This window comes from Catharus ustulatus, chromosome 3 (assembly GCF_009819885.2).
Source record: "Catharus ustulatus isolate bCatUst1 chromosome 3, bCatUst1.pri.v2, whole genome shotgun sequence".
Classification (NCBI taxonomy): domain Eukaryota; kingdom Metazoa; phylum Chordata; class Aves; order Passeriformes; family Turdidae; genus Catharus; species Catharus ustulatus.
In genome coordinates this window covers 83,760,384-83,782,902 of record NC_046223.1, presented here as the reverse complement: position 1 = coordinate 83,782,902, position 22,519 = coordinate 83,760,384, and the positions used below count along the sequence as shown (strand labels likewise).

The window sequence follows — 22,519 nt, the reverse complement described above, 5'->3', positions numbered from 1 at the left end:
AAATTGCAAGAGCTACAGTTGAAAATATATTGATGGTACCTTTTATGGCAAGTGCTTCATCTGTATACAAGTAATCCACAATTATCTGTAGTATGTCAGAATGGATGGGCATTTCCAGAGCTGAACAGGTAGCCTAAAATGCAGAAGTATTTAAAGGAAAAAAAAAAAAGAAGAAATAGAGTAAGATAAGCCGACTATTTGGAATAAAATACAAAATTAAGACAGTAACTATATTAAGAAAATAACTCAGATTGAGGGTCATATTTTCAAAGTTAAACAATTACTTAAGCATTTGTACCAAATCTGCCCAAGTTTCTCAATCAAGAATTGATTGCAGCAAAGCAATTAAGATCTGTTCAAACTTCTGAATAAATATCCATTGAAAAGTTTAATATTTGATCACTTTGATCCTCTACTCTAATAGTCCTCCTTGATTATATTACTTTATTCACAATTGCCTAAAAGTAGAACTACAGGAACCTTCTATGCAAGTACTGAACTGCTTTCCTTTCAAGGTCAAAAGATCTCATGAAATCACAACTTCCCAAAAAACAATAATATTGAAATAGTCACTACCGTTAATGCTTCTGAAAATAAGGCCCTCATCAAGTCCTCCATGAGAAAATCTTCCTAACCATTAAGGTAGGACATTTGTGAGAGCAAACATTTGCCACTAAACCACATAACTGTCACCATTTGTGCTTATGCAACATCACTGCTTAATAACTTTGGTTTACTTCAGGTGGTACCCAAGTAAAGCTTTATACGAAATAGCTCATACTTTGCTTTAGAACACGTGACTGGTACTGACATAATTCCCTTCTAGGGTTTAAAAATCTCTTACAGACATTAAGATTTTTATATAACATCTACAGCCCTTCCTTCACAAAAGATTTACTTATTAATTTAGGTTGATTTAGATTTACTAACAAAATAATAGGCAGTTTATAAACTACATACTACTGATATACAACACCATGATACAAGTGGACAAACAACACTTAAAAGGACCCCTTAAATCTATTATTTGCGTCACAGTATTTCAAATATGTTTTCTTAGGGATGACTCGGGAAAAGACAGTACAGTAACCTGGATGACAGGTAAAGCTCTGTTTCACAGCAGACCACAATTGCCACTACTTCACCAAGCTCTTAATGTATTGCCAGAAATCTAAGAAATTTGAGGAACTCCTGCACACAGCTTTAGTTTTTAGTCTCAGAAAAATGTTTCTCCACTTACACCATTCCTCTCTTTCCATAAACATTATCAATAGTGATCAGGTAGTTCAACAGAGGTATTTAGTGAAATTACAATGTCCAGGAACAACCAGGGTATTGACACACAGCTGGCAAATAGGAACCAGGAGAAATTAAAAGATCTACACCTTTTGAAACAGCACTTGGTGACTTATTAAAATAGTCCCTGATATCCCCTCTTTCATTTAACAGCAAAAGTCAGCTGAAGTTCTACATACTGACCCTTGATCCTGTTCTCTCTTGCATCAGTATATATGACAAGCTATTCCAAAATGCATATGATTTAAATTGTACAATCTTTTAAAGAAAAAAAATGAAAATTCATCCAAAGCAGTATCCCACAAGAACAGTCCAGTCAGTGTTTTTTATAAATCCATGAACTAGTTCAAACTAAATCCCTAAAACAAAGGCAGTAATTTCCTTTCATACACAGTATTATGTTTGTTACTGTCATTTAATATACAATCTCAATAATACAAATACAGAGTAACCACAAATGTGGTTTGTGGGGTTTTTTTCTTGCAAACAGAATCAAAGAATCCAACCCTTCCTCTTCCCAGGAATTTAGGATATGTTACTATAGAAAAAACAGAAAAGCTGTCACTTATTTGATGCAAAAAATACATACTACCACACATGGCTTTGGGAAACTTACCTCAATCCATGAGCTGTTTAACATGCTGTGAAAATAATCTGTAAAGAAAGGCATTTCAGTTCAAGATGCAATAAAATGACAGTTAAAAAAGACAATATAACTTATTTTATATAAATATATATAAAAATACACACACATACCAAGTCTTGCACAAAGTACACACTTATGACATGGGAATTCCTTTCCATCTAAAGATTTCAGGGTCACATCGCAGAGGTATGAACTAGAAGATATTTAATAGCATCAGAACTGTATTCAGAAGAGCTAAAAGTTTAAAATCTACAAATAAATGCTTACTTTAACAAGTTGGGATTTATCCTTTGAAATAAAATATACCTGAAGTTTAATAATACCACAGAACATGAACCCAAAAGTACAAGCACAATACTTTCCAAGGGAGAATTTTTTTGTCCAAAGATGAGCTTTAAAAATTCCATCTATTTCCTTCAAAATACAGTCAATTACTGTTTCAAAATTAATTCAAAATAAATTAATTATGGCTAATTTTAGTCAATCTTAAATGGTCTATGTTAAGTCGCCTATTTCTTCAATATCAGGAGGTACCACAGGCCTTGATGATGCATTTTAAGAATGAACCTGAATTCTGTGAAAAAGTTACTTTCATGCAATGTTGCTTTTCCTATAGAAATATGCCATTCAGGACTTCATGCATAAGTAACTTGATCACATCAATGGAATTTAAAAACAAACATTACTTTGCTAAAAGCAAATTAGAAAACATACTATGCATTTGCTTATTTCCAACCCATGTAATCTTACAGTCACTGAAAGCAGATTGACAGAAGTCAAATTGCTTTTGACTGGATTACCTGTAACATTTCTCCTGGCATTAGCATCCTATGACACAGCTAATTCACAGAATACATTAAGGTACAGTAAAAAGAAACAAAGATATACCACACATAATCAATCCCCAATTACTAATTTACAGATCAAGTCTATAAATATCTACAGAGAACTTCCAAACCTGAGTTACTATGACAGAGACAATTGCACACAAGAAGTTAAAATGCAGCTGGATCAACCTAAGCCCAGACTTAACAGGTAAAGAGATGATGTAAGACAAAGATGGTAGGGTAAGGGAAACATGATTTTAAAAAATTACCATTTCTTCTGATTTAACTTTGGTTTGTTTCCATTCTTCTTGTTGACAACATTAATTTTTCCATTTTCTAACCTTACTCCATCCAGCCTGCAAATTAGTAACATTAATAATAAGAAATACAATTAGTATACAGTTCAAACCATTAAGAACAGCTTCACAAAGTAACAGTACTTTAGTGGGCTCATATTGTGAATATGAAAATGAATCATCACACAAAAATAGAAAAGGCCAGCTGTTACTTGAAAGGTCTTCAAGGCATATCTAAAATGTAACTGTTATTGTTTCCACATTTAGATATGTATTTATCATCTTAGATGAAACCTATACTGTGTAGTTAAGGCCAAAGTTCAATATCACAGCATAAAAAATCTAGAAGTTAATCTCCATTACCACTACCAGTCAATAAACAGAGAAAGACAGTGGTTGGAAAGAGATGCAAGTTTCAGCACAGGCTTTTTTAGCATTCTAATTCATCCAGAAGGCTTGTGAATGAAATGGTAAAGACACAGAAGCACTGCTGGTAAATTACAGAGTAATACACCTTTAAAAGCAAAACACTTTACTAAGGAAATGTTACTTAGGAACACAGTTTTAGCAGCAGCTTCGCATCTTGGCTGCGCATGTAAGAAATACAGTGAAGAAAACTACCTTGACAAAGCTCATTTCCCACCTTTGAAAGGACAAATGCAGAAAAAAACCCCAAACTGATTAATGCAGTTCTAAAGAGACATTTGATCTCAATTTCATTTGTTTCACTATGTAACATAAAAATTACACCAGTTGAACAAGAATTTAGCTTTGCTTTGTGCTGTTTTATACTAAACACATTTGCTGTCTGTGAAAAAACTGCTAGACTACAGACCACTGTATAGAAATTATACAGTCCAAAACTCAGATCAGCTGTCTCTAACACAAGTATTGATGTTTTATGACAGTCTTTCTGGAAAGTCAGATGATTTACATCAGATATCAAATCCCACAGAGCTCATGCCTTAGAGGATCCTGTCATGGCTCAACTTGTCTGGCTAAAGACCACAAACTCACTCACTCACTCTGCCCTCACCACCCAACCAGTGGGATGGGGAAGAAAACTGGGGGAAAAAAAAAAAAAAGAGTAAAATTCATAGGTTGAGATAGACAGTTCTAATAGGGCAGAAAAAGAATGGAAAATAGTAATAATGCTAACAGAATGAGTAGATGCAAAACAAGTGATACCCAAACAGTGAAGGAATAGCTCACCACCAACCAACCTGAAACTCTTACGCACTGGAAATAAGCCCAGTCAGCTCCTAAGTAGCATCCCCTCATCATCTCCCCCTAGTTTCTATTCTAACATCAGTGTCTTAATTTCCACCATTGTTATAACAACTACAGTTAGATCAGCTTACATAAAAATACCCCATGGAGAGCTCATCAACATGTAAATGTATTTCCTTTTACCTACCTTCCACTTAAATTGCTGAGCCCAAATTTCTTTGCTGCACTTTGCAACATTTTAATGAGGTTAGCTTCATCACCAGCTTTGCCTTTTTTAGATTTGTTCTTCTGTTTTTCATTTATAACTTGCACTTGATTATTTCTATAAATCTCAAATGCAGACTTTCCATTGACATTTTCATCAAAGCTCATTTTGCTGAGGTTAGAAATTAAAGTATCTTGATATTCATCTGATTTTTCTTTGCATGGGATTTTTGGCTTATAACCATGAGTCAAAAGATCACAAGTATCAGTGTATATGAACTGCAGAAGGTATGCAAACAGGTCTGGATGGACCTTCTCAATTACATAGAGATCACATCCAACAGCATCTTCATCTTTACGGTAGATGTCTGGAGTGTCTAGCTGGTTGTCATTGGAAACAAAGAGTTTCTTGAAGAAGTCGGAGCGTACGGCCAAGATGTATTTGTGCACAGGGTACATTCTTGTGCCAATCTGAAAAGTCACATCATGGATGCTGTCCATTTCATCTGTTTCATCTAACAGTTTGCCAAAATCCGTTCCAAAACTCGACAGTGACACACTTGGAATTTCATAGAGACTAGAACAAAATTAAATCCATAATCAAACACTATTTATAACCCTCATCACATTTTACATAGTATGTTTAATGAAGAAGATAATGATGCTACCATTTGGTTTCTTTGGTTATTTTCTTACATTGCTGCACTGCTCAACATTTTTTGTCCCATTGTTTACAAAAATAACTAATAATATGGTATTTAGGCAATTAAACTACATAAATAAGACCTATCTACCTTCAGTATATCGAACACAATAATTACCTTCGTACTGTACCAGTATTATCAGAACTATCTCATTTTTCCAACATGAAAACACAGAAATGCTTGCTGTATTTCATATTACAAACTAAGCAATAAGGAAAAAAGCCTAATGTTTAGTTATTTATCACAAATGTTGGAAACTGAGAGCATAAGAAACACAGTCCCATATTCTATTCATTTATTTTACTTTATACATTTCTTTCCAAACAAACAAAAATTCACTTGTCACTTTTATTTAAAAGCTGATTATTGGTGATTACTGAAGGAGTGAATTTCTACAGTATTTAGAACTCAGAGCATGTTAGGAAATACATGGCAAATGCTTGCCTTAAAACACTTCAGATAAAACATCAATACTGTCTATTATTATGCAAATACATAAACTGAGGCCTTTGGATAACTTCAACATAATTACTAACAAAGGGCTGTTGTCTAGCAATATGGATAACTGCATTTACTGTGACTTCTGTATGAGCCAAAAAACTGTGTGGAAAAGAATTATTCAATTGCAACCACACACAAAAAAAGGAAAAATTGCAGTTGTTGTTATCTTAAATATACCTGGTCTTAGGATCTGACTGTAATACAGCAAAATTGCAGCCACTAGGATCAGTGGCAATACTGACAGCTCGGTGGACAAAAGTCAGCTTCTGAAGTCGAATTCTCTCATACACACTGTTCGTATCATGTTCACAGGACACATCACAGGAAGGATGCTGAAGGCTTGAAGCAAGTTCTGTTAAAAAAAATAAACACACATCACAGAAAGATCCTGCTAATTAAAATATAACTAATACGACAAAATGGCAAGACTATGACTTCTCTATGTCCAATGGTGGAGTAATTGAATAAGGTTAAACCATGTTGAAGATTTCAGGTTGCTTATTTACAGAATATATAGAAGGAGAGCTGGCAGTTTCACTTAAAATCTTATCCTGAACGACACAGGTATGCTCCTTCCAGAAAAAAAAAAAAAAAACACAACAAAAAAAATCAGGACCTATGAGCCAAGTTAATAAGGTGGAAGTTGCTTTGGACCCTGAATTGTGCCCACATAAGTGGGCAGGTTTCACAGACTTAGTAGTGTAAGCACATGCTCCTTCTTTTGCTCAATACCAATTTTCTTGGGATTCATCATGTAATACATGACAAAACCATTACACTAGATCATTGTGTTACTATTATTCTTCAGAAGTACTTTTCTTCACAGAAATTGCCACTTAAAGGGTAACTGAAGGCTGCAAAGTAAATCTTAGTATTACTGAGGAAAGAGTACAGTAGCAGTCAATGCTAAAAGCCATCAGTTACAGAGGAAAGAACCAACTTACCACATAATATTATTAGAGGCTGTAAAGATTCAATTTAACTTTACTGATTTAAAAGTACTTAAAAACCACCAAGAAATCACAGCTAACCTTTCTTTTCTGAGCTTTTTTTCCCTTCTTCCAGCCACTTCCCTGTAAAGGCTTCACCATCATGTGTGACAAACATTATTTCATTCCCATTCAATGCAACATCAGACATGAAGACTTGCCGGCCATACACCCAACGACACTGCTTCATGGAATTGTTAGATGACTTCCAACAAAACACCTACAAAATCAAATTTTTAAAGAAAGATAAAATCTTCGTATCATTTAAAAGCAGTTAGATATTACACACTACCTTTTTAAACACAAGAACATGCCAACTCAAAATTGCATATAAAAGGAGAAAGAATTCTTCAAAATTTTAAGATAAAGTGTTACGAGCATCTATTAGAGAGACTCCACAAATAAAACAGAGAAAATCTATCATGACATCAAGATCCATTTGCTCATGAAGGGCATTTGAAAAGCTTCTCTCAATACTCAAATATCATCACAGCAGTCATCTATAAGACAGGTTTTACCAACATCTTGACGAGGAGGGTAAGAGGTGTCAAGCCAAAAAACAAGTTTTATCTAGTTCTTAATTTACAGATTTGTCCAACTGGTTTGCTTATAAGTCAAACAAAATTCAAAGCTAGCACACTGGAAATTTAAACCATTTCCTGTTAATTGTTTGACAAGAATTTCAAATTTCCAGTCAAGGTTTAGAACAGAGATAATGAGCAAACATAAACTTCAAAACCCTTCGGAGAATGAAGCACTGCATGCACAGCAAGACCTCAACAAGGTACACTGTAAATGCCTGAAAGACAGCCCCAAGCAAAGCCAAACCCAAATGTGGCATTAGCAGTGCTAAAATCAGGCCTTCACTCTTCCCACTGAAGGACTTGCACAGGTCTGTTAGCATCTAAAGAGGGAGGGGACAGAAGAACTTGAGTAACCTATTTCCCTTCTCCTCGAGCCCTACGAATCACAGAATGAAAGGTCGAAATGGAAAGGGATCTCTGGAGGTTGTCTAGTCCAACCCTCTGCTCAAGCAGGACCACCCAGAGCCAGCTGCCCAGAAATATGTCCAGACAGCTTTTGATTTTTTCCAACTTCAACTGGCAATCTGTGACAGTGCTGGACCATCCTCAGTGCTTCCCCATATTCAGACAGAGCCTCCTCTCTTTCAGTTCATACCCATCGCCTGTGGTACTGGCTCTGGGCACCACTGAAAATAGCCTGGCTCTATCTCCTTTACACCTTCTCTTCAAGTATGTATAAAAAAGATCCTCCCTGTGACTTTTATTTTCTAGGCTAAACAATACTCCCTTAAAGAAAGGGTAATCAAGCCAGACAAGGAAGCACTGATTCAGGAAATACAAGTGTTAAAGATCCCATCCCTTGCCTTACTCAATAATTTATAATGCCTGAAAGCACTAAAGATACTAGCACTTGTCAGTATTCAACATGGAAAGAGATGAAATGCACATGGACATTGCTCCTCTGATGCAGGAAGATCAAGTAGTTTCTTATTGTTAAAGCAGAGTCCCAAAGATGTTGAAGAGGCATTACCAATACTACAGATGCTAGAGGCTACACCTCACATGATCAAATACTGAATTGGAAGTTTATAATCTCTGAGAGAACTAATGATCTAATGAAAAGATAGTATCTCAAAACATAATTCAGCCAAAGGACACATGCACATTGCTCCTCATTTTGATATACAAGCTCTGTTTTTAACATTCTTAAAGAAGGCATTTCAGTAAGACAAGTTTCTTCGTAAACACCACTAGATGGCAGTGAAGGTTGTGATGTCTCAGTGAGCAGGCCGAAAAAAGGGATTTTGTAGGGTCCTGTAAACCTTAAAACTCTTAAAAAAGAGAAAGGGGAAAAAAAAAACAAATTTCACCATGGCATTCCAATTCTAAGACAATAGAGAATCTACACTTAAATACTAAATGATTCACCAGGTTTAGGTGCAACATTTTGACAATAAAAGGGACATTTCATCTACAAAACAGCTGTGTTTCAGCAAAGACTCTAAAACTTCTGAAAGGTATAAAGGTGACTCGGGTATGTGGGATGAACAGACAGGGAAAAAAACCACCAACAAAAATAACTTAAATCACATACACTATATAACCACTAATGTGTATGTAAAAACAAAGTTCATACCTTCATTGAAAAGTCATTAGAAGCCCATAGATTTAAAAAAAAAACCTACTATACATTACTTGTATAACCTTCCTATGGCCCTAATATAAAAAAAATCACCAACAACTCTGTAGAAACAAACTGGTTGAGGAAAAATAAAAAGAGCTTTTACAAATACATTAATGGCAACAGGCAGTATAAGAGTAACATCAGCCCATTACAGGGTGAGGATGGTCACCTCTCAAACAGGGACACAGAAAAGGCACAGATGTTCAACACATTCTTTGCCTCTGTCTTCAACAAGAGGGTCTCAGTGCCCTGAGCTAGAGGACCATGACCGTGAGAATGCAACTCCCAGTCAACCCTGAAACTGTGTGGGATCTTCCGCTCCAGCTGGATCCCTACAAAGTTATGGGGCCTGCTGGGATCCATCCAAGAATCCTTAAAGTGCTAGGTGATGTCATCCCAAAGCCTTTCTTGATGATTTTTGAGCAGTCTTGGAAATCCAGAGAGGTTCCAGCTACTGATGAATATTGTCCCAATTTTCAAGAAGGGCAAGAAGAGAGAACCTCATGCTCTACAGTCTGTCAGTCTCACTTCAGTGCCTGGTAAAGTTGTGGAGAAGGTTATTCCAGGAGATGACAAACACCTGGAAGAAAACCTTGGTCACAAGGTCACAGCCAGCACGGCTTCATGAGGGCAAAGTCCTGCTTATAAAACCTGACTTCCTTTGATGACAAGGTATCCCATGTAGCTGACCAAGGGAAGCCAGTTAACGGTAATCTTTCTGGATTTCAACACAGCTTTTGATACTGTTTCTCACAAGATCTTTCTAGACAAAATATTCAGCACAAATCATGGGATGGGTGAGCAACTGGCCCATGAGTTGGATGCAAAGGGTTACAGTGAGGGGTTACATCAGACTAGTGACCTGTCACTACTGGGGTTGTTCCACAGGGCTTCTCAGCCCTATGCTCTTCAACATCTTCATAAGTGACTTGCAGTCAGGACAGGAAGAGATACTGAGCAAGTTTACAGATTATACAAAACCGGGAGGAGCTGCTGACTCCAGGGCAGAGAGGCCCTGCAGAGAGACCTTGGGCAGTCACCAACCGCATGAAGTTCAACAAGGGAAAGTGCTGGATTCTGCACCTGGAAAAGGCCAACCCTGAATGTATGAACAGACTGGGGAATGAAATGCTGGAAAGCAGCACCTGGGGGTCCTGGTTGATGGCAAGTTGAACATGAGCCAGCAGTGCCCTGGAGCCAGGAGAGCCAACCCTGTCCTGGGGGCATCAGGCACAGCATGGCCAGCCAGGCAAGGGAGGGATTGTCCTGCTCTGCTCTGAGCTGGGGCAGCCTCACCTCCAGTGCTGGGGGCAGCTCTGGGCACCACAATGTGAGACAGACATTGAACTATTAGAAAGTGTCCAAAGGAGGGCACAAAGACGGGGAAGAGCCTTGAGGGGAAGCCGTGTGAGGAGCAGCTGAGGGCACTGGGTCTGTTCAGCCTGGAGGAGACTGAGGGGAGAGCTCAGTGCAGTTACAAATTCCTTGTGAGTGGAACAGGAGGGGCAGGCTCTGATCTCTGCTCTGTGCTGAGTGACAGCACCAACAGAATGCCCTGAAGCTGTGTCAGAGGAGGCTTACTGCAAAAAACTTTACTTTCTTCACTCAGAAGGTGGTTGGGCACTGGAACAGGTTCCTCAGGGAAGGGGTCACAGCATCAACTGTGACAGACTTCAAGAAGCACTTGGACAATGCCCTTAGGCACCTGGTGTGCTGTGGGATGTAGACTTGGGATAATCCTTCTTAGGGCAAGAAACTGGACTTGGTGATCCTTGTGGGTCATTTCCAACCCAGCATATTCTATGATTTTGTGAAATTGGTTATTTTCTAGGCATTATTTTGTCCTGTCTTATGTTTAAAGTTTGATTAATCACTATGCAGCCTGCTATATAATTATAATTATGACAACTTACTCTTCCAGCTTCATCCAGTGCCAGAATGCAAGTCTTTTGACCCCCATTTTCTTTAAGATGCTGGGTATCTACTTTATATTCCAAATATCCCCCACTGACAAGAACTTTTTTAAGGTTCAGCTGTCTGAAAGAACACAAAAGGTTAAATTAGTATTTCCCTATTGTGTACTTAATGTTGGTTCTATGACAGTTAGCTTTTTCATTTAGACAAGCAGTAAAAAAATATAGTCAAGGCAGTGACACTGAAAAATTATTTATGTTTAGTTCCATCCCACTGGTACTATTAACATAACAGCTAATATTACAGCAGACTACAACTTTTGCTTGTTTTTAACTATATCACATTGTATATTTAGAAGTTCTTCTCAAAATTCCATGAGTGAAAATCAGTAGATGATGTAACTTTGATATCATCATTACAAAAATTTATTCAGCTGTTTGTATTAAAACATCTATCCTATCCCAGCAGGTCAATTATCAGGGGTTTGCTAGATCTTGGTTTTTAGCTGATCAAAATCATACTTATTATCTTTTCTCAGTTGCTTAGTGCAAGAGCACAGGACATGGCATTAAGCTTCTACAAGTGCCAACACCTTCACTTATAACCATGTAGAAATGAAGTATAAGGTAATCATTAACCTATAATATGTCAAAAAATACTCTTAGAATTTGAAGCAAAGCTGAAAAATTAGGGGGGAATTATCTACGCAAAATCAAATCTAAAAAAAACATATTCTAATCTGTCATTGCAAACTACGTAAAAGAGAACAGGATTAAATATTTTCCTAAATTCACGAGTCAAAAATCCAGCTTCTTCAACAGGTTTTACATCCTGGTTTTAGCATACAGACCAGAAGATTTTACAATAGCCTTTCTTACAATCAAAATTTTTCTTCATCATATAATATACCTATACATTAATTAGAAAATTCAGACCCCAGATGACTGATTCAAAATCATAACAATATAAACAAATGGAATAGCAGATCTTCAACGTCTCTACCAAGATGCAGTTAGACAAATTCAGGTTACCAGAGGAAGAAAAAATACCAGTTTCAATGTTTTTAAACTTGTGGCACAAAATATTTCCTCCTAATGTGTTTTTTAAAGTATCTTCGGTAAATAGCAAGTGGTACCTTAGCCTCTTGTAAAAAACAACAAAAAAAACCCCAAAAAACAAATGAAGAAACACACAAAAACAATAGCCCTAGTTCATATGAAAGAACTACAAATGAAGAAAACAGGGCATCACTGTATTTTCTGTACTTTATGCAGAAAAATCTTTCACATGGCTTGGAAGTATACAGTGAAATCTTCCCCTATTGTTCTTCATAACAAATCAGAAAAGTAACACATACTTTGAAGCTATCTTTTTGCACTGGTAGTCTGCAAGCAAATAGATATCTCCTCTTTCAGAAACACATACTGTAGCACCATCACTTGCAGAGACCAGGGACACAGAGATGTCTTTATGATGTAGAGCAGAGACTTGGCGAGGTGCAGTTACACATTTTTCTCCATTAGGATCCAGCAGATAACCTAGAAAATACAACACACCCCAAAAATTATTTGCCATTCCACACATTGTGCACTGAAATAATATTTTATGACACTACTTTGAAGAACCTTTAAATTCCAAAAGATTTTTTTAGGTAGTTGGATAATTTGTCTTCAGAATATTTAGACAGATGAGGCCCACCACATCTATTTGTTAATTCACTACAAATGCCCAAACACCAAGACCTGATACATAAAAATGAAGTAAGACATATTCAACAGGGAAGCTATTTAATGTGGTGGTACTGTGCTTTGATCCCAAAGAAAGAATATTTATTTCATCATATGAAAATTCAAGGCAGCAGAAATACCATAACACTGGCATAAACTACAGATTATTTCGGACATATGAAGACAAAAAAATAAGCTTGTCAAAAAAATTCTGTAACTGCAGGTAAGCACAAAGGCAGCAGTTACATGAAACAGAAAAGGTTGGAGCTGCAAGGCAAGATCTCTGAAAACATTTTAAAAATAAAATAAAAATAGGCCATTGCTCTGTTGCAACAAGAAACCTAATATCAGGAATCTCATACACAACATAATCCTGTTTTGTGTGCAGAGCACTTATGCCTGCACCACAGAGCAGAGTACAGATGCCAAGAAACAAGCAGCAGAGCTGCCTCTACAGCTGGAAGCAACCCTGCCAAAACACAACATAGGGCTATGCTTAAACATCTTATGGGGTCAAGGTTTACCATCACAAGTGGTGCCCAGCTGACACAGCTAACATCACTTAAGATTCAATTACTGTCTCTCTATGGTACTGCATTGGGCCACATGCTAGCCAGAATAGTCCCAACCACACAAGCAACCACAAAAAAAGCTTATATGATGGGTGCATATACAAAAAGGCAAAAACAAGCAAGAAGATATTAATTAGTAAGATATTTCTCTGAAAAAGATAAGTTTTTTCACATACCTTTGACACCTTAACATAGAAACACAAAAAGAGCTGGAACCTGAGGCCAGAGCTGATGCAGATTAACTCTAAGTACCAGAGATAGCTAACAGTTTTGCTTGCACATAGACCCAAAACTGCAAAAATGCAAATCCAAATTACTATAGTAATGCCTGTTTATTAAAAAAGATAAAAGCAATTAAAATGCCCCATTCATACCACAAATCAAGTTCACTAGCTGGTAATATATTTTTAAAAGGTTCTTTCTTGACTTCAGAATAAGACAGTTAACTGAAGATTCTGATAATGGTATTGCTAAAAACAACTAGATACAGGCAGGTATTTCACTTGAAAAAGTTAGTCTGGAAAAAGTTATCAGTAGCATGTTTACAGTGCTTGATGAAAGAAGGCCATAGGCAGGAGAGCTGAAGGCTAGTTTATAATTTATTAAAGGTAGTGCCTGCCAGATTGCAAGGAGGAGACAAGCATGCCTTGGAGTAATTTCCAGCACAAACAGCAAAATTTTGTTTCCTCAAAGTCCCCAGTAGGAGGACCACAAAAGATGCATGGAAGGTAAATGTTACAAAGAGTTCAAATAAGAGCTAAATCTGACTAGCTCCTATCATCTCAATATGTGAAAGTAACTGGTAGGAACGAAAAATATTCTTCAAAAGAAGTGTGAAGGGATGATGTCATCAGATTGGTTAAAAAAAAAAAAAAAAAAAGACAGAAAAAAGCTTCACCCAGGCTTCTGTTCTAAGAAGCAGATGACAGGTTAAGCACAAACAACATCTTTCAATGGCTGGGTTTTACTTTCAGAACACTTCTACCTTACCTAGTTGGCCGCCATTCAGCCCCATGGTATACACTGCTTCCTTAGTCCATAGCACAGTATGGAATCTGCCTGCAGCCACTCCAATCACCATTCTACCTTTCAGGTTTTTTGCCTGAACCTAAGCACAAATCCAAAGTACATCTTAATATTAAGTAGCAACAGGTGAATTTCTGACAACATTTAACTCCTAAAGCCATTAAGAATGAAGCAATAATATCAATCCACATACAGTCTAATAAATCAGGCTATTTCAGAAGTTTGTCAAGTGGGACACTATTGCACTAATGAAAGAAGAACTAAACTTTTTGTATTATCTAATCAGAACCGGAATCAAGTCCCCTTAGGCTGCCTTCATATGTAAGATGTTGAACAAGACTGAAGAGGACATGTATAGCACAGCCACAGAAGACTCAGGTGCTGTAAAATGTCAACTAGAAGTTTAAACTTCCAAGTCCTAATGGCCCATACATGCTGAGGAAAACTAAACTGCTAATTCCATACTTCACATTTAAATTGACTTTTCCAGATTAAGATGATAAAATCACAGCAAATACTGTGGATATAGAGCTGTCATTACACTACTGAAGAACACATGGTACCCCAAAACACTATCCATTTTTTTTTACTTTCACAACACTGATAGTGCCATGTTGTTCTACTTCAGATGAAGTAAAAGCTTCTTTACTTACACAAAAAAAATTCAGAGATTAGGCATAGAAATACTGTTAAGTTGCTGATGCCCATACTCCTCTTCCCTGGCACTACTCTTCTCAAAACACTGACTCCAGTGCTTCCAGCAAAGGACAATCAAACCCTGAGAGCCATCATCCAATGATTCAAAAAGAGATAAGAGTGTGATTCTCAAGTGATACATACCTATTAATACTTCAGCTACAGAACAATTTGGGGAAGAGGGAAGAAAAGGCAGCTGTACCTTTTATCATACTTCACACTAAAAATTTTGGTATTGTTCAGGTTACAAACTAAGATATTTACCAGAACACAGTTAAGATCTGAGATGTCTGATAACACAGAATCAAGATTTATCTGAACTCACATTAAACTGCAGTTCTGAAAAAGTTTAGGAGTTATTTTTATAATCTTCATATTTTACTTTCTGTTAAGAAAAACGAACATAACAACACCAAACAATTAAGCTTTGACTGATGTTATTTTTACCTGTCTAGGAACATTGCAATTAGAAGGAGGAGGAAGAATACCCAATTGATGGAAAGTATTCAAACCAAATGTGTAAACATATCCATCTTCTGTTAGAACAACAGTATGATCCTTAGCTGCAGCTATCTGAGAGCACTGATGACCAGTTAAGCCTTCCACAAGTCTTGGAACCTGAATCAGGAAAAAACAAGTTGATACCAAAGCATATTGGTTTGTTACTAACCAGTGGTCATCTATGAAACTAAAGTTACACCAACAGAAAGTCATGACTAAATATCGAAATAAAGATAAAATGCATTTGAATGCACAACACATTCATTAACATAACAACCACATCCAGTGCAGTTAAGATTAATTACTTTCATTTGAAATGCTATCAGGTAAATGTCCTTTGCTATCAGGAGAGATGAATTTTAAATCAATTGTTCTGACATTAGATTGGAAACTACATCTTCAGGACTATTGAACAAATATTAACTATCACATGGTATTTTAAATACCACAGACACTAAAGCTATATCCCTCCAATGCAGGATAATACAAATGAAATTTCACTGAATAAGGAAGCAGTTCTGTACCTTTCAGTCTTCATGCACTCTAATATGACTTCTCCTTTATTCAACTACGTAACATCACAATTTCGGGAAGCAATTTGAAAAAAATACTAATTTACCAGAATTACTCTCTTTAAAAAAAAAGTAAATTTGAGCTCCACTCTCCACTATACCATTCAGCAATAAAATATCAAGTTCTACCAGATACTTGATATTAGAAAGTTTTAAAAATTACTGTGCTGCAAGATAAATGTACATTATGAGGTAGGATAAGATGCTTAAGTCTAAGAACTGTGCTGTCATCATATCTTAGTCTTCTCAAATTTTAGTTTTGTGCATTGCAACAATGTACTATTCAAATGAAAACAACCAGTGACTTTCACTTAAGTTGTATAAGTCTAGTAAAAAGCAACCCTACCATCTCTCTTCCTGCCACTACAGCTTCACAGTACTGCACTGCTGTTTCTCTGTCAAAAAGTCCAGCCAAAAAACGTTTGCTTCTACTTATCTAGTATCAGCTGGCCTTTAAATCAACTCAGTCACAACACAAGTTTGACCACAGCACCTAGCTATTTGAAGTTAAAGTATAATTAAATGCACATTCCTCTACTCTCTGCCACCTATTAGCAATGGAGAAGTTTTTCTGTTACTTGGTAGCAAGCAGGAGTTTGGTTTAAAATGAATGGCAAACTCATTTTAAAAGTATACTGATAGAACTCTAATCCCTCTTTAGACTTGCTGTTAGAAATAAAAAACATCATACTGGACTACAAGAAATAACACAAAACAGCATACCAAGCATGTTTGTTCATCACCATGACCCAAGCGCCCTCCTTGTCCATGTCCACATGTATACACTTGGCCTTTGTGGGAAAGGAACACAGAGTGGAATTTGCAGAGCACCACCTGAAAAAAGATCAAAAAGTGGATGGGGAAGGGGGAACATAGAATAAATTAATTTTCTTGGATAATCTGAAAACACTTGCCGTAAGTACTTTGTGAAGAAGTTCTGCTTTAATAAAGATAAGTTCATGAAAATACAAGATACTGGTACTAAATCACAGGACACATAAAATACTTGCTTTAAACATATTACGTACTGCCTTAACCTGCTTGAAGAGATGAACAGTTTCAGTTTATTAAAAGAAGATCAATCATAGCCCCACAGGGTAAAAGAAACTCAAAAGACTGAGTTTTAAGGTCCCCAATGCTGCCTCAGAAATGCCAAAGAAAATATGTTAAGGCTGCAGCACAGATTGTCTGCCCTGAATGTTTGCTCAAGTTTCCAAATATTCTCAAACTGAAGTCACAATAAGTTATTAGAGACAAAGGTACTGCTACGTGAAATGCATTTAGCAGCATATGCTGCTTTGAACACAAGAGATAATTTTAATTCAACATGTACCAAGCATATTTATTATATTTATTATTCCATATATAGATCATATATATATGTATTTAATCAGTAGTGGAATCACACAGGAAGTCAGCAGCTCAGAACAGTTACAGAAGTATCAAGCTTTTAAATGCATTTAATGATATACAAGCCATATATCCAAAGTAAATTGTATAAAACCCCCTGTTCCCCCACCAAAACAGAGAACCACAATTTCAGAAATGGTGATTGGAGTGGCAGGGAGGTAAGGAGGTGGGCAAGAGGGGAAGGCACCAAGATTTCCATGGAAATCTTTAACACTTGATAACTCCTTGGTTACTTTTTTCCCCTTACATACCCCTCACCAAGAACGTGCCTATGTAATACGTTAAGAATACCTGCTTAATATACACGCCATTCCGAGGAAAAAGGTCCACCAGCTCAGGATGATGTCTACCCTGCTGGCCACCATGACCCAAAGTAAAATTTATATTGTTTCCCCAGGTGTAGACTTCTGTGGGATCTGTAATGGAAAAGATCCTCTCTGAAGCTTGAAATTTACCAGTGTTGCACACATTGACTTCAAAAAACAACTGCTATTTCTATCTAAAAACTGAAGAGGAAATTCTTTGAACCTAAAACTGAACTTTAAAAACATTTAATATTAAAAGAAGTAAGGTACCATGACAAAATATTCCAACAATATTGTACAGATGACCAACATTAGCATCAGGGCATCTCACAGTTTATGAAATCCCAATTAAAAACAGAAAATATTGTATACACTGGTGCATGTATAAATACATTGTTGAAACAAATGCAAAATACAAATTGGACTATTTTATTTCTTACCTGTTTTCTTGAACACCACATGGATAGGTCTGTCTTTCATCACAAGATCGAGGGCTGATAAGCCTTCTTTATCCTGAATATACAGACTAACACCATGCTGAAAGAGGAGAGAAGAACAGAAGTTAATTTGAACTGCACAGCTTGAAGTAAACCAGGTAAACCTTTAAGGACCAAAACACAACTTTAATTGAAGTTTAATACTGATAAAATATTCAGATTCAAGTAAATTGTAAGCAAATTAAAAAAAAAACCCAAAACCACTGTAAATCTGTTCTGCCAGGTATACATCTTGTTGATACATTAACATGGATTTTATTGTCTCAACACTGACTGTGTAATAAAAAACTGTAACCAGAAAAACACAAAGGAAACAGTTGTGAAGATAAAGCACTGACATCTAGGAATGGTAAGTATTCACCAAAAATGAATTTACCAGCTTCAAAGGATGCATTTTCTTAAACTGGCATTCTACAGAATCAGTTTTGACAAGTTAGGCAAGTGACAAAAAAAAAAAAATTAATTTACTATTACTTTGAAAACAAGCAAGGAACAGTTTCACAGATGCTGAGAAAATGCAAGAGGACACAAACAGCCAGGAAAGAGCACTAGAGAAGGTTCAGAGGGACAAAGCATAAACAGGTCACTCTTTCAGAGCTTAGAGAAACATAGACAATCTCTGTAAACACCATTTTCTCAACATAAAAGAGTGCTGCTACAGCAGGAAGTCAAGTGCCATCAATCACTTCCCAAAAGTGAAGAACTCCAGATGTCCTCAAAAAGAACCTAATGGCCAACAAGGCTGTACCTGAGGTCATGGCTAATACAAAGCAAACCTTATAAAACCTCACACTTAACAGGTAAACACAAGAAATACAACTTTCTTTGGAAAACCATTCCCCAGAAGAACAACAGCATACATTCTCCAAATTATAAAGACAACCCTAGAGCAACAGGGCTGGGATTAAGTCACCATATGACAGCAATGACTGACTTATTTTTATGACTTAACAGATAGCTGGATAGTCTTCATTCTGGAAGTTGTTTAAAATATTCACAAGCAGACAGAGGCTGCTGGGATAGTCACATGGTCTGAATTTGTGAAAACAAACTCCAGTTGCTGAGTGGTAAATCTTATAGTTAGATACAGCCTGAGAATAAGCCAAGACTGCCTCCAGCCCACAGCAGAAGTCTGTCATCCAAACGAGTTTAGGAACTCAGGGCCTGATTCTGGAGCTAGTACTGTTTAACATCTTGACTAACAACCTGGATGATAGGCTAGAGTGCTGCTCCCTAAGCAAAGGTGATGATACTAGACAAGGAGGAGTGGCTGATAAGTCAGAAAGTTGTGATGACATTCAAAGGGACTTTGACAGACTGGAGCAACAGGGTGAGAGGAACCACAAAGTTCAACAGAGGGAAATGCAAATCCTGGCCCTGGGGAGGAACAACCCAGTGAACTGGTACAGCTCAAGGCTGAATGACTAAAAAGCACCTTAGTAGAAAAGGACTTAGGGCTTCTTGCACACCACCAGATGACCACAAGCCAGCAAGCTCAGAGTTAGGAATGGTGAAAGCATCCAGGGCTGCAGGTGGGAGTGCTGCCAGCAAACGTTACTCAGCACTAGCAAGCCACAGCTGGAGTGCTGGGTTCAGGTCTGGACTCCCAGACAGACAAGGACATACAAAAGCAAGCTCAGCAAAAGACTATGAAAATAATGACTGGGTCATCTGACATTCAAAGAGAAGCTGAGGGAGCTGGGATGCTTATCCTAGAGAAGGTTTGGAATGGCGGGGGGAACAGCATGTGTTGTCATACATAATAAATACCTGACTGGAGGTGAAGGGTACAGATCACAGTGATACCCAGTGACAGAAAAAGTGGCAATGAGTACAAATTAACATATAAGAAATCCTGTTTAAATCTAAAACACCTTTTTACTGCACTGATAGTAAAACATTGGAACAGAGATGTCTGATGGTCTGCTCAAAACCCAACTGGACACAGTCCTGGGCAACCTGCTCTGACTTAGCCTGGGGGCTAGACTAGACAACCATCAGAGACCTCTGTCTCAGCTATTTCATAATTCTATTCTGCAATCAGTTCCTGTTGTTGCTGTAATACCTTAAGAACATATCCTTTTGATAACACAGTACAACAGACAGACTTCAGCTAAGGAACTGGAAGAGAGAGCACTCTCCATGAGCTGTTTCTGTTCTGCTTCTTAAAAGAATATCAGCAGAGCTGGCCAGCAAAAAAATCTCATTCACTTATGTAACTGACAGAGAAGTAAAAGACATTGAGGAAAAACTCTACAGGCCCCCTGTAAGCAAATAGCAAAGATACAGATATACACACATTCACTGGAGGACTGAATACTTTTTCATGTACACAGTTCCAGTTCTAGAGAACAGTATCATAGGTGCAATGCTTATAAAAAATCTGTTTTAGTCAAGTTTAATTTAAACTTCCCCACTCTGTAAGGAGACAGCACATTAAATAAATATTTAACAGTTATCAGACCTTCAAGAACTAAAAACTACCAGAGCCACCATCTTTCTGTTTAAAATCTTGTAGACAGCAGAGTTATGTCTACAAATGGCTAGTTACTATAACTTTAAAAGACTGCAAACAAAATGAAAAATTCACTGCCTTCAAAGGTTTGTTTTAAAACAACCCTGAACCACAAATATTTCAATTTTTCACATGGTTAAAGAGACCCTGAACATCTCAAACAGACATCTCTTCCCTTTGCTGTATTGCGAAACAAGGAACAGAAGGAAGAACAATCAAAAATGGATACAACTTGTTAAGTGGATGGCAAGAAACAGTAATTGTAAAAAAGGAATAAGGAGGACTAAGCAAAAGCCCTGGCTTAAAATACTAATGAAAAGGAGATTCACTTAATAGAATACTCCATATCTTGAATTATCTGTTAAATGTAAGATTAATTTTTAATTATAACTCTATTTAATTTTCCCTTATGTTCTCTAATATCAATTGATACAATTACTGAAGGGTCTGTTTTCAGAGTATCTTTCATCTGATCACTCTCTATTTTTAAGAACCTGAGCCTGATATCATTCACACAAACAAGTCCTCAACAAAGTCCACAATTTATCAGGGAACCCTACTCAGTGCTGATTTCTGCACAGGCAAAGGCAGGTATCTGTATGAACAGAGATAACTTTCAAGTAAATCAATGCACTGCAATCTAAACACAGTATTAATGACAAGCCTCAAGAGGCATTCAGTCAAGTTTAAAAACAGACTTTTACATAAGCAATACAACTCTAAAAATTGTAGATGCAAAGGAAAACTATAGCTACAAGTCACTCACCTTCAGTAATGACAAAACACAATCAATGTATCCATAAAATATACTTCTGTGCAAAGCTGTCCATCCAGACTCTTTGTCTTTCGCCAAGAGATCCACTCCTTTGGTCTCAGCCAACCAATCCAGCACGCCTTTTTTGCCACAGGACGAAGCAAGATGTATAACATTTCTACCAAAGGCATCTTTGATAGTTGCAGCATTGTAGCAGTAAGAAGAGAGAAAGGCCTTAATCTGACCTTCACTTCCTCTGGTAACTACAGAAATAACATCCAAAGCATGCTGTAGAGATCGACACTTTGAAGTGCACTCTGGCATGTAAGAATTCATCTTCACTTCTAAAGCTGCTCTTCTCCTTAAGGGGAACAACCCTTAAGTGTATCAAGGCACTCCAATTCAGTACACAACACAGTGCCTTAGAAAAATTGCAATTCCAAGGATGTAAATCCAAGTTTATTGAGCTGCCATTAGAAATCTTTGTACTGTTATGTTTGGCACTTGATCCAAATAAATATTTATAAATATATATTTTTAGAAGTCTTATTTCACCATCTTATATAACAAATATTCTTGTCCATAGAAAATTCCAAAAGTGAACTACCTCTAGCGTGCAGAGGGGGATTCCCCCTCCACACTACCTTATTCTTCTAAAACTCCATAATTGCAAGGGAGACCTGCAAGAGAGCAAACCAGAGCCGATTAGTAAACAAGAGCACTTTTCCCCTGCAACTGTATTGATTTAACTGCATATCAAACTAGCAAGTACAGGACTAGACAATATGACAAGGGCTGACTGACCTGTCCCATGCCATCTGAGCTTATACTCAGACATTCAGACAAATTAAACAAGCACTACTCCCTTCCCCACCCCAGCCTCCAAAGGCACCTCCTACCTTTCTTTGACACAAATTGTTTAGGCCACAAGGTAAACTAGATTCAAAAAAGTTTGCTTTCCCAACCTCAGGGTCCTCAGGACCCTGACTGTTTAGTGTCTAATTGTATCATTACTTTGTGATCAGAAAGCAAGAGCTGAACTAAAAGACTGTGTGGAGGGAAAAGCCATCCAACAAAAAATCCCCTCACCTGCATGGCTAACAGAGGCATTGTTAGTAAAATGGTAGAA

The 22,519-nt window shown here is 37.1% G+C and overlaps 1 protein-coding gene across 2 annotated transcripts in view; it reads right to left on the bottom strand.

Moving 5' to 3' along the window:
- Positions 1 to 22,519, bottom strand: part of IBTK (inhibitor of Bruton tyrosine kinase) — a 55,224-nt gene that overhangs the window by 25,540 nt on the left and 7,165 nt on the right. For both annotated transcript variants that reach the window (XM_033055428.2, XM_033055429.2), the window contains exons 2-16: positions 21,403 to 22,070; positions 18,065 to 18,161; positions 17,611 to 17,735; positions 16,633 to 16,743; positions 15,284 to 15,454; positions 14,105 to 14,222; positions 12,173 to 12,353; positions 10,815 to 10,938; positions 6,736 to 6,913; positions 5,882 to 6,056; positions 4,483 to 5,076; positions 3,039 to 3,125; positions 2,053 to 2,135; positions 1,913 to 1,950; positions 40 to 133 (exon numbers count right to left, since the gene is read on the bottom strand). In XM_033055428.2, coding sequence (XP_032911319.1) covers positions 40 to 133; positions 1,913 to 1,950; positions 2,053 to 2,135; positions 3,039 to 3,125; positions 4,483 to 5,076; positions 5,882 to 6,056; positions 6,736 to 6,913; positions 10,815 to 10,938; positions 12,173 to 12,353; positions 14,105 to 14,222; positions 15,284 to 15,454; positions 16,633 to 16,743; positions 17,611 to 17,735; positions 18,065 to 18,161; positions 21,403 to 21,726 — 2,500 coding nt within the window. In that variant the 5' untranslated portion in view covers positions 21,727 to 22,070. The remainder of the gene's footprint in view (positions 1 to 39; positions 134 to 1,912; positions 1,951 to 2,052; positions 2,136 to 3,038; positions 3,126 to 4,482; positions 5,077 to 5,881; positions 6,057 to 6,735; positions 6,914 to 10,814; positions 10,939 to 12,172; positions 12,354 to 14,104; positions 14,223 to 15,283; positions 15,455 to 16,632; positions 16,744 to 17,610; positions 17,736 to 18,064; positions 18,162 to 21,402; positions 22,071 to 22,519) is intronic.